This window comes from Lepidochelys olivacea (genome assembly GCF_965140295.1).
Source record: "Lepidochelys olivacea isolate rLepOli2 genome assembly, chromosome: 4".
Classification (NCBI taxonomy): domain Eukaryota; kingdom Metazoa; phylum Chordata; order Testudines; family Cheloniidae; genus Lepidochelys; species Lepidochelys olivacea.
In genome coordinates this window covers 19,008,781-19,021,287 of record NC_140414.1, presented here as the reverse complement: position 1 = coordinate 19,021,287, position 12,507 = coordinate 19,008,781, and the positions used below count along the sequence as shown (strand labels likewise).

At 42.2% G+C, this 12,507-nt stretch overlaps 1 protein-coding gene across 7 annotated transcripts in view; it reads left to right on the top strand.

The window, feature by feature from the left end:
• The window catches only part of SLC4A4 (solute carrier family 4 member 4), a 260,588-nt gene that overhangs the window by 109,903 nt on the left and 138,178 nt on the right, over nt 1-12,507 (top strand). For all 7 annotated transcript variants that reach the window (XM_084625777.1, XM_084625779.1, XM_084625778.1 and 4 more), the window contains exon 5: nt 8,663-8,823. In XM_084625777.1, the coding sequence (XP_084481903.1) occupies nt 8,663-8,823 (161 nt within the window). The remainder of the gene's footprint in view (nt 1-8,662; nt 8,824-12,507) is intronic.

The following is a 12,507-nucleotide window of genomic DNA, read 5'->3' as shown; positions in this document are numbered from 1 at the left end:
TACAAGTTCAAAAACTTCAGTCTTGGACTTTGTCCTCAGTAGCTGCAAATGACCTTAATTTTAAATGAGTAAAAAACACCCCAGTATTTTTTTTAAATTTTTTTTTAAAAGCCAGTTATTCCCTCGGGGTATTTGCTAGAATAGATGGACCATTTTGATTTTTCTGATTTTATTCTCTGTTTTGTACTCTGGAGTTAATTCAGAGCTGCATGCTTTGTCTGATAGTCCACGCAAATTGATTTTAGACCATTTTGTGAACAATGCATACAGATAAATTAGATTGGAATGATGATAGAAAATCATGATATCTGCAACTAATTTAGAGAGCAGTATTAGCTGTTTATAATTGCTTCTATTTAGCATCTCAGGCTTGCTAGGCTGACATTTTTCTGTACAGTGACAATAACTTTGGTCTTGAAATTTCATCTCTTTTGTGCTCTATGGGAAGCTGCATGAAGTATTAGATTTGGGTATTCCACTAGAGAGAGGAATTCAGAGTAAATATTTTCCAGAGCTTTTTCCTCTCCTCCTGCACCTTTTGAATATTAGCTTTTTGTTTTCCTTTATTGTAGCTCTGCAAAGCTCTCTCTCCATCTTCCAATCTTAAAGGTCTCTGACCATGTTCTGGTTAGTCCCTCTTATTTGGTTACCTTAATCGTCCTTTACCTTTGATTTTTAATGAGCCACTCTACCTTGTCCCCTTATCTTCATTTTACTTTTCAGTCTCTTGTAGAGCCTATTTAAAGACTCTTCACCTTTACTCTTTAAATTCTTGCTTATTGGTCTTTCTTTTCTCCCTGTATTACTCTTTTCCTTATTATTAGTTCAGTATTTGCATTTTGTTGTGTGCATCACCTCTCTGCTTTCTAAAGCTGATTATTCCTTTCACTGCCTATACCACTTTCCCCTTTTTAGAAGATCTAATGATAAAAATTAACAATTTATCCATTTTCATGTCTTGTATCTAAACTTATATTTCCTTATGTGGACAGAATGTGCCTTTTTCCTTCAGTGTAAAAATAGACCAGGAGGTTTCTCTTAACTCCACAAATATTGCACATCTTTTAGGCTGCTCTTTAATTGTGATTATAAAGAGGGAGGCAGCGTATGCCTGATGAGGAGCTGTTGATGTGAATTTGATTTGGCTTAGTGGGTAAAAGACAGTATTTAATTGTAAGGACCCCCTTTCAGAGCCAAAGGAAATGAGTCTCAGCTAGGTTTTTCATGAGGGATCACTAAAGTAACTTGAGGGACACTTACCCACAGCTGTCACGTAATTTCAAAGCAGCCTTCAGGTAGGTATAACTTTGGAGGATGGGCTCTTCAGTTTGCTTTATCAAGTCACAGTATAATGAAGAGGAATAGTTTTCCTTTAAATGCTGTATGCTTTATGCAGTGCCATGCTGCTTTGCTGGAACTGCTAGATAGGACTGTGTATATGAGGACCTTTAATGGTGACACTGTATGTAGCTTACATGCCTAAACTGCGTGACATTAGAGCCACTGCAAAAATTCCAAGCTTGACAGTCTCTTATTCAGAAAGCGTTTTTATTTTGCTGCTGACATCTATGATATGTGAAGTTTTTAAATGTTTCTCTGACAACTTGCAAAGCAAAATCTACCGTAAGCTGAAGAGTGACTGCTTCTGCAAGACATACTAGATAGGACCACCCAACTCTGTGCTCCAGCCTGTAGAGGAGCTGCCCAATCCACATCTCACCACTGTTCACTGTACAGGAACTCCTCATTTAAAGTCGTCCCAGTTAACGTTGTTTCGTTGTTACGTTGCTGATCAATTAGGGAACATGCTCATTTAAAGTTGCGCAGTGCTCCCTTCTAACGTCATTTGGCAGCCGCCTGCTTTGTCCATGGCTTGCAGAAAGAGCAGCCCGTTGGAGTGAGCTGGTGGGGGCTTGGAACCAGGATGGACTAGCAGCCCCCCATCAGCTCCTCGAAGTTCTCTGTGCGGCAGCCGCCCAGCAGGCTATCAATTGCCCACAGTTCAGCTGTCCCTCCCCCTACTGCCGTGTTCTGCTCCTGCCCTCTGCCTTGGAGCTGCTCCCAGGAGCCTCCTGCTTGCTGTGCAGGGGGACTGGGGAAGAGGGGAGCTAATGTCAGGGTGTCCCCTTCCCCCGTACTCCTGCCCCCCGCTTACCCCTTCTCCATATAGACAAGGGTGGAGACAGGACAGGGCTCAGGACAGAGAGAGCTTGCTGGCCGCAACTGCTGTCTCAACTTCCTGATCTTTTTAAAGGCAATGTACATAGAATGGGGTCAGCGTACTTAAAGGGGCAATGCGCATCTCCCCCACACAGGGGGTGTGTGTGTGTCTGTCTCTGTCTGCCATGCTGTCTCCCCTCCCTCCATTTGCGCTGCCTTGTAGAGTGTGAGGCTCCATTAACAACATGTTAACCCTTGACGGCTCAGCCGAGTGTTAGTTCATCATTTAGCAGTAAGGCATCTCCTGGGAAATATCCTACCCTCTGACTCCACCACCTCAACCAAGCTTCACAATCACCATGGCTGTGTACAGTATTAAATTGTTTGTTTAAAACTTATACTGTATGTGTGTGTGTGTATAAGTTTTTTGTCTGGAAAAAAATTTCCCTGGAACCTAACCCCCCTATTTACATTAATTCTTATGGGGAAATTGGATTTGCTTAACATCATTTCGCTTAAAGTCGCATTTTTCAGGAACAGAACTACAATGTTAAGCGAAGAGTTACTGTATGGTATTAATCCCCAAAGGAGGTTTGAGGATTGAATTGAAACCGTGTCCCCATCAGAACATAACATTTGCATTCAAGAGTTATAGCAAATCGAGCTGCTGTCTCCCCAAGGCCGTACCTATATAAAAATAATTGGTAGAGGTCATAAAAAATTTCTAGCCGCGAGTGAAAAGATATGAATAAAATGTATATGGTGTCCCTGGCTGCTTTAGCAAATGTTGCCGTCAGGTTCATTGATGTTACCTATATTAGGAGCACTCAAAATAGATGGGCAGCACCATTCTGAGTGTCGTCTAACCCTGCTCAAAGTATGGCTAGCCAATCCAGGACTTAAAATGATTTGGGTAGAGGGAGCCCGTGTACCTGTGGGCTCCCAACATTGTTCAGACTGGTGGAGTTCAGCCATTGGTAACAGTAGAAGCTTTTTGAGGAATGTTCCTAGTGTAGCCAAGGTTCACATGGGACTGTGTGAATTCATCAGAGCCGTACAGTAACAGCAAAAGTCATGGCTGTTGAAAGGTAACAGTTGAAGGTTGGTTGGGTCATTAGCAGTTTTTGTTCATTGTGTTGTTACAAGCTGCAGTTAACTCAGTTGGTATGGAAGTCAAAGCCATTGTGCTTCCAGGCAAACTTCTTTGCAGTTCAGCAATAGTTAAAGGACACATTGTAAATTGGCAGCAAAATGAAAAGGCCTGAAACCTGAGCAGTGGCCTGTGGCTACTACTTGAATTTTTGGATCAACTGCCGTATGCTCAGGAGCTAGTCCAGTTTGCCAGTAATGAGGCTGTCATACCAAAAGTCTGATCCTGTGATTGCACCAAAAAGACATGAAACGGTTTTGTGGTCTTTGGAATTCATTTTGTTCCTTGCTCTTCTGGTGAGTAATGTCAAACAGCGTGTTACCTCCATTCAGTATGTTCCAAGCTAGGATTGCCAGGCATCTGGTTTTTGACTAGAACGCCTGGTCGAAAAGGGAGAATGGCGGCTCCAGTCGGCACCACCGACCGGGTTATTAAAAGTCCAGGAGGGGGTCTGGGGCCAGGGAAGCTCGGTGTGTTGCCCTCGCCCTGAGTACCGGCTCTGCGGCTCCAATTGGCTGGGAACCGTGACCAATGGGAGCTGCGGGGGATGGTGCCTGCAGGCACAAAGGCAGTGCTCACCGTGCAGAGCCGCCTGGCCACCCATGCGCCTAGAGGCCACAGGGACCTGGTGGCTGCTTCCTCCAAGCTACAGTAACCGCCGCTGGGACCACCCCCTCCCCTGCACATCCCAGCCTCCTGGCCCAGCCCTGAGCCCCCTCCGGATCCCCAAACCCCCCAGCCCCAACCCCAGGTGGCGTCCTCACTCCTCCTTGCACCCCAAATCCCTCATCCCTGGCCCCACCCCCTGCCTGAGCCCTCACCCCCACCACCCATCCCCCCCTGCACCCCAGCCCGGTGAAAGTGAGTGAGGGTGGGGAAGAGTGAGCGATGGGGGGGGGGCTGAAATGGAGCGAGTGGGGGTCCAGGGCCTTTGAGAAGGGGCGCAGCACGGGTGGGGCCTCTGAGAAGGGGCGGGGCAAGGATGTTAGGTTTTGTGAGATTAGGAAATTGGCAAACGTATTCGTAGCCATGTGATGGACTGTCTAAGAATTGTATGCAACAAGGGTCCTTGAAGAAAAAGAGGCTCCTTCACCCACTTTTTGTGGACACGCTAGAAATAATTTCATCCCTTTCTTGGCCTACTGACCAGTGCAGTTGTTAGCAATGTTACACCATGGTGGGTACTGAACTGCCCCCTAGTAGGTTCTGAAACCATGATTAGAGTGTAAGGAAATGGTTTGGGGAGCATTTAAATGCAGCCACATCAGATTTTTCTAATGTACGAGCAGCTGGCTGTTTGCACCGGGACCGGCAGTGTCATTCTGAAATCTGAAGCATGCAGTGTCACTGCGCACTTCGGGGAGTCTTCAGATGCTGCATTTTCTAAAGCTGGGGCAGTGTTGAGGGCCCGGGAAGCATAACTGAGGTTTTAAAAAAGACTTACTGGTTTATTTTGCTCTGAATTAGTCAAAGTGATCCAAACTGGGTGTTGGATGGGAGTGAGGTGCAGTGAAGCCAGGTGTGTAGAGGTCAGGAGTAGAACTGGACTGAGGTGATGAAAAAAATTTCAAATAATCAAGCCAGCAACCTCTTGCCCTGAATTGATTTGTTGTTACGCTACTTTTATAGACGTTCTCTCTTTGAATACCAGGAAACTCCACAATGCTGAATTCACACCACAGTAAATATTAATGGGTACATGTATGGTAGACCCTTACTGGAACACGCTTCGCAAACAAACCTTGAACCTTAGCAAATGGGGTCCCTGCATCCCACCTCTAGCCCCGCCCACCATGTGGAGGGCTGAGATCTTCTCCAGTCCCACGGCTGAGAGGTGGAGAGGTGACAGATCCTCTAGCCCCAGGGCCACTGCTGGACAGAGTGCTCCCCTGGCCCTGGGACTGGAGGATCTGTTTCTCTCCCTGCCGCCCCGCGCTATAACAAACCCTGGCTATACTGAACACCTGGTTTGTATCCCCTGCGATTCATTATAGTGAGGGCGTACTGTAGCACTTAGGCACATCTCCTCCCCTTTGATCCCCTTGAAAGTTCTTCCCTTGTCCGAGAACGTTCTCTTTGCTCAACCAACTGCAAATGCAACTTTCTGCATTTGACCTCCAACATTATTTTATCAAAAGTGATTCTGACACCTAAAATCAGTTCTAGCCTAGGCCTTGGAGGATTGGGTCCTTGGTTATTTTTAATAAAAGAGAGTTTTGTGTCCCAAACTGTGAGAGCTTCTTTTAATCTCATCTTTTGAGACTTGATATCAAGGTACATAAATATCAGCTGTACTGAACATATTTGTGCTACCTGGGTATCTGCTCAGTACTAACTGAACTACCAGTGTTCTGCTCCAGCATGCAAAGGGCTCACTTTATAACCCCTAATAAACTCTTCAGGGATATTCCAAGAAGAGCGGGTCCTACCTAGGACATTACTTATGGGAATGCAACTGAATGATTATAATATTATTAGCAATTCTGAGATGGCTGAATTATTTAAATGATTAAATTACAAAAATTATACTAGGACTGAATCTCATTCAATTGTAGTGTGTTTTTGTTTTTACTCTGATGGGGCTTTAACTTGGTGATTTTTAGCTATGCTAATAGTAACTATAAGTAATGAGCACTGACTAAGCACTGAATTGACCCAGGCAACTTACTGTCCCTCTGGGCTATTGAACACTAACCTCCAATTTAAGGGTTATTTTAAGTCACCCCTGAATCAGAGCTAAATATGACTAAAACTTGAATTAGCTGAGATTTTTATTTTTCTGCTAATCTCTGTTCATCCTTTCATACCATCAGCAAACAAAGCCAGGTGAATAGGTGGAAATTAAGAGCTCTACGGTATGAGGGAATGTGAAGTGTAAATAACCAAAAATATAACTAACAAGAAATTCTTTAAATGTATCAGAAGCCTGAGAGATTTGGAAGGTGTGCTGGACTACCAGGCAGTAAAGGGAATAATAAAGATATGCAGAGAAGCTAAATGATTTCTTTGCATCAGTCTTCACCACTCAGGATGTTGTGTGTGATACCTATCTTGAACATATTCTGTTTTCAGGTATCAAAGAAAAGGAATTTTCAGAGATTGAAGTGTCAAAAGAAGAGGAATTGGAACAGATTGCTAAACTAAATAAATTTCCAGATTAGGTGGTAGACACTGAAGAATTCAAAGGGAGTTTAAGAATGAAGTGATTGGGAACCAGGTTTTTATAGGTATTTAGATGCCTAAAGATGCTGATAGGCTTTTAGTGGGATTTTCAAAAGCACCTAGGCACAAGCTTCCATTGATTTCTATGTGACTTGGCTTGAACTGCAGGAAGTCTCCACCTAGGAGAATGTTTGGTTTGTGAAACAGAATTTGCAGGAAGATCTATTCAGTAGAGCTTTAGGAGTGCATTAAATATAGCAGTTAACAGTTCAAACACTTATAAAAATAAGTTAAAGCTTACTTTATCAAAGCTAAATATTGCAGATTATATGGAGAAAACCAAATAAAAACCAAATCCAAATCAAACATGGGAAAGTGCTTTATTGTGAATTATACACCTTCAACAAAAATGTCAAGGTCTTTTTAATTTTCAGGATTTATGTTCATGCAGGGTAAAATTCAGTAAATCAAAAAATCCCAGCCTCTGTAGACCTAACAGTCCTCCTTCAGTATTTTCAGACCAAAGTCACAACATTTTGTTTGGGTAAAAAGAAGTTTTTTAAAAGTCTCAAAATGTTTATTCTCAAAATCTGTTAAAATAATATCCAGGAATAGCTTAAATTAAGCATGTTTCTACTCTGAAAATCGATTATGTAAAAATGTCATCCTTACTCATGGTTCCCTGTGTACACCAGTTACATCTGCTTTCTGTATAGAAAGAAATTAGTTTTTATGAGTTTCACTTTCTTTTGCTAGCACTGTAGTGTTAACATGTCTAAGGAAGAAAGCTGATTTTTTTCCTCCTTATACCTCCTTGGAATTGTTTACTAAGTTCCAATCAGTCACACCTGTGCAAACCAATTGAGGGTTAGGCAGGGGCTGTTGAGGGCAGAATTTGACTTGCAAAACTTTGTTACCTGTGTTGTATGAGAAGGAAAGAACCCACCTGGCTGTTGGTTGCGCTAAGTATTGGCCTGCAGGTCACACTATTTCTGTATGATCTGATACACTTAGGCACAATAGTGAGAATTGAAGATATTTCTTTCTCTTTGCTTTTGAAGGTTTAGGCCTGATGCTTTAATGCTTTAACCTGATGACATGGTTTTAGGTGTGTAAATAATGTTTTACATGCAATGGTATTTAACCTTTGCTCTAATCTTCTACTAGGGAGATGAGCTTGCAGGTTTTTCCCCCCAGGAAAATGCCATTGAATCATTAAACAACTAGATACAGAATGTAGAAAGCTAATAACTTTTTTTTTTCTTCAATTAAGAAGGGCTTCATGCAAACTGATTCCTCCCCACCCCATCCTGCCCAATTTTGATTTTGAATGTTTCAGGCGAGTTAGTGAGTTTTCTGACAAAGGACTGTCGTCTTTATTTATAATTTGAAAATTGACTGTACATGGTTGTCTTTCACATAGTATCGTGAGCAATAATGTACCAGAGACAATGTAAAGTGGAGGTTCTGTGTTTCTTGACCCAATGGACAGACTCCAAACCAGGAATTGAGACCTGCATGTTGATCCCAGTTCTGCCAACAGGGCTGCTGAGTAACTTTGGACAAATCACTTCATCTCTTTGTGCCTCAGTTTCCTCTTTTGTCAAGTGTTTTGATGCCTATGGATGAAAAGCACGATATGAGAGCTGGCTGCTTTTTATTGATTGATTCTTCCCCTCTTATGTTCAAAGTGTGACCAGGCGTAAGAATAATAAAAATCCGTGAACTAAGATTCATTAGTAATTTCTCTCTCATGATATATTTCAGTCATTTTACTTTTCTGCTTGTTTCAGCTTACCTGGTACCTTTAAAAACCATGGCCAAAAATGTTCAAATTTAGGTGTTTTAGGCATCTAAATGAAAGTGACCTTATTTCCAGAGGTGTTGATAATCCATTGTCCTTTGGGGGCTCTGGAGACTCAGCACCTCTGAAGATCAAGCCACTTTAATCTAGGTGGCCCACTATGGATTAGGTGGCTAACTTGGAAACATTTGGCCTGTTCAAATACTGGGTGGCATTGGTGTAGTTGTTGCATTTTATTTCCTTTGTCTTAATTTAAAGTGATGTGTTCATGACCTCATGTACGTTTAAACCTGTCAACACCCGGTGACATTCTGGCTGTTGTGCCTCTTTCAGAAACGCCAGAGGTAGCATTTTTAACGTATTCTTGCTGCTCTGCCCTTCCATAGATGGATAAAGTTTGAAGAGAAAGTGGAACAGGGCGGAGAGAGATGGAGCAAGCCTCACGTCGCTACGTTGTCCCTGCACAGCTTGTTTGAACTGAGGACGTGTATAGAGAAAGGATCCATCCTGCTGGATTTGGAGGCCACTTCTCTCCCTCAGGTAGTGGGTAAGTAAGCTTCCATGGAGGCTCTTTCAATAATCCTCCTTCACCCCCCCCCCCCCCAATGTTCTCTTCCTCAGAGCCTGAATAATGGCTGTCAGTGAAAGTGAAGGAATGAGCTTGTGGTTGTTTTGTCAACATCCAAAAGCCAACCATGTCCCAGGCTTTCCGGAATGACAGGAATAGCTGCGGCTGGGTGGCCTGGAAGATACAAAGTCTTTCACCTGTAGCATACCGCCGTGCTTGGTTTGGTTGTGACTGAAAGCTATGGCCATCTGATGGCTCTTCAGTTGCCTATGCAAAACTGTTGGTGCTTTCAGTCCAGCTCTGAGTGAATAGCCGTCCATGTCATAGGAACCACCGTTACATTTGCCATGAACTAGCACTTGGGTTGGCCATCTCACCTGAGAAGCGAAGCAGTGGATGAGAATGGAGAGTGACTTATTCTCTTGCTCCTAGAGGTAATTGCTCCCAGTCAGGGTTCAGGCACATTAGAGCAATGTGGGGTAGCTTGCATCACTGCTACCTGTGTTGTCACTGTTCTGTGCATGAAGGGGGATGCACGTTCCACTGCTGTCAGACCTTATGTTTTGGGCTTTGCAAAAGCGCTTAGTGTTGGCTTACCTCTGCTTCCAATGAATTCACTGGTAATAGTCCCATTGACTACGGAATTAGGCTAATGCTGAGCGCTACATTCCACAGTTCCTCTTTGAGGGACTTACTCTACTTGCTTCTAAAACGACTGTAGCGAATTCAGGGTAGAGCTGTTCCAGAGCTAAGCATTCAAAAAACATGAGTTTGTCCTCAAAATATCATGGAATTGATTTTTAAAAAGAGATTTTAAAAAATAATAAATCTTAGGTTATTTTTATTTTCTTTCACTTTTTTGTAGGGTTCACATTTCCAAGACTTTCTCTGTAACCATGAGAAGTAGATTTTTTTTTTTTAAAATCTCTTACTTAATGACATGGCTCCAAGAGCTGAGGCTTGAATTAAAACAGCAAATATCATTAGCGGGCAACACTGCAATTTAATCTTTGAGAATATTTACCGTCTCCTTATTTAAGGGAAAAATTATAGAGACATTTAATGAGAGAAACTGAATTCCTTTTATAATAAATTACCCTCTGAATTGGTATTCCTCTTTCTGTTTATTATTAATTCATGGTGTAACAGAATAACAGAGAAATACAGTTTCCACATCTAAGGTGATATTCAAGCACGTCACTTGCTTTCCACATCTAAGGTGATATTCAAGCACGTCAAGCATAATACCAACTATAAGAGCATAGCAGTGACAGTCCCTGTTAGTTAAACCCTCACCGGGGACTTTTTGCTTTGCGTGGCATTAAAGAATTCATAGATTGGATCTCACTTTGTAACAGCAGAACTGAGCATAGTTTTAGTGGTTCCGTTTTACCTATTTGCTGATAGTGGTGATACTTGCTTGAGGACTTCTGAGCTCTCCTCTGCTTTGTGGATTCTTTAAGATTCCTTTTTCTCATTGTTGGGGAGGAAGAAATACCCTTGAGTGAGATGTTTGTGACTCAAACCAGTGACCTAAGTCTGTCTAAAAAGCACGTTCCCCAGCTCCTTCCTATAAACAAAAAATAAATGGCAGCATGATTTTATCTAAAAAGATGTAACTGGCAACATCAGTAAATTTCCCCAGCATCCTCTTCTGCCTCAGCTCTAAGCCAGGGCTAAATTCTTTGCCAGGTTGCTTTAATATGAATTTTTAACTTCCTTGTACTCTGGATTTACTCTTAGTTAAAAGCATGCACTTATTACCTTTTCTTGACTGAGGGAAATTCCTTAGCCCAATCCCTTATCACCCAGAAATCCATTTTTGTTTCCACACCTTTGTTCTTACAGGAATCCCAGTTAAAAGCATTTCCCTAAGTCGTCTTCAAACCCAAACTGCCTCCTGTAACTTGAAACAACTTTAACGAAGATTTCTCCCCAAAACTTTGAGCATGCACTCCTCCACCCCCAAGAAACTGGGCTTGTCTACAAGTGGAAGTTAGTCCAAAACAGCTAGGGTATGAACTTAAAGAGCAATAGGTATTCTGCACTAACTCCTTCTGTGGATTCTCTTATTCGGCACGAGGGGTGCCCTTTTGTGGTTTAAGGTTAATCCACTTCTGCATTAGCTATTCCAGGCTTTTCCTCTGTGTAGATAAGGCTCATCTGAAAAATGGCAGGAATAATGGGTATAGGTAGGTTTGTATGATTATTGCTGAAAACAGAGCCAAAGCAAGTACTATATCGACTTGACTTGGGACATTAGACATCAAATAAAGAATACCCTTTAAACTAAGAAGCACCCCTTATTTTAAGTTCACCTTGCAACTAGACTGATCACCAGACTGTAGGCCACCAAATAATCTTCCGTTGGTGTCAGCTTTTACTTGCTACTGTCCTGATTGGATTCAGGCTCTGTATGGCAATACTACTTCCATAAGCCATATAGACCCTCTTAGCAATTTAATTTAATTTTAATTTATTAATGCAAGAAGGTGTCAACTGTATTTTGATTGACACTAGGTGCTGGGTGGGAGGAATTTCAAATGTCAAGTGTTATCGTAGTCTCCAATCATGCAAAGACCCATTGAAGTCCTGTATTTGCCCTGTTATCATTAGAACAACTCAAAGCTTATTTTCTCCATTGACTTCAGTGGGATTACTCACTGCATAAGGTCAAGCATGTGTACATTTCTGCAGGATCACGATCATAGATTGTAAGCTTCTTAGGGCAGGACCGGTCTTCCTCTGTGTTGTGGATAACACTGAGCAAACTATTTGTGCTCCTCAAATAACAATTTATATTTATAAATAACTTGCATACACCTACAGAACAGTGTACAAGAGCCATTGATGATATACAATTATTTGTCCAGCCACAGCTTGCAAATAATAAACCATTAAAAAAATAAAATAAATTGCACTTGTTTATACACACAACTGTCATCTTTGATGTTTGGAAAAAAATTGATACAGTCTGTGGCAATCTGATTCTGAAACAAGAATAGTAACCAAGAGTGCACCTGACCAATGCTTTGTGCTCTCCATGGGTCCTGTTTTACCTTTTGGGTCCAATTTAAGGTCTTGATCTTAATCTTCATGGCCCTCAATAGTTGTGGGCCAGGCTAAGGCTACACGGGCAACCACCTCATCATCCGTGATCCTCCAAGACAGCTTTGCTCATGAAGGACATGGAAACTAGAAACGAGTGCTGGTTGAAAGTAAGAGGAAGAATTGTCATGAATGTTTTCTTGTGCTTTTATTTTTATTTTATTTCAAAGGTCAAAAAAGTGCCCAGCTCTATAATTGGTTGAAAAATTGGGGGGGGGGGGTGTGGAGGAGAGAAGGGGAAATGAGCCTTCCCTCACCTCCTTTCTATTGATGCCAATATTTGAAGAATGTCAACCAGCTCTATTAGAAATGCTGCAGTGGCCTTTTGAGAGCTAGAGGCAGAGCTTTTGTGATGCTGGGTCTTAGGTGGTGGAGCACCTTACTGGAAGAGGTTAAAATGAGATAGCGCATCCTTTTGCAGAGGACACCCCAGTGCAAAACCAACCTTAGCAACCCTATTAGCCACAACAGGAAAGCAGGAGGTAGAAGGAGGATTGGAAAAGAAGGGGAGGAAGAGAAGGAAGGAAAATAAAGTTGTAGCACCAGAGCATAGGT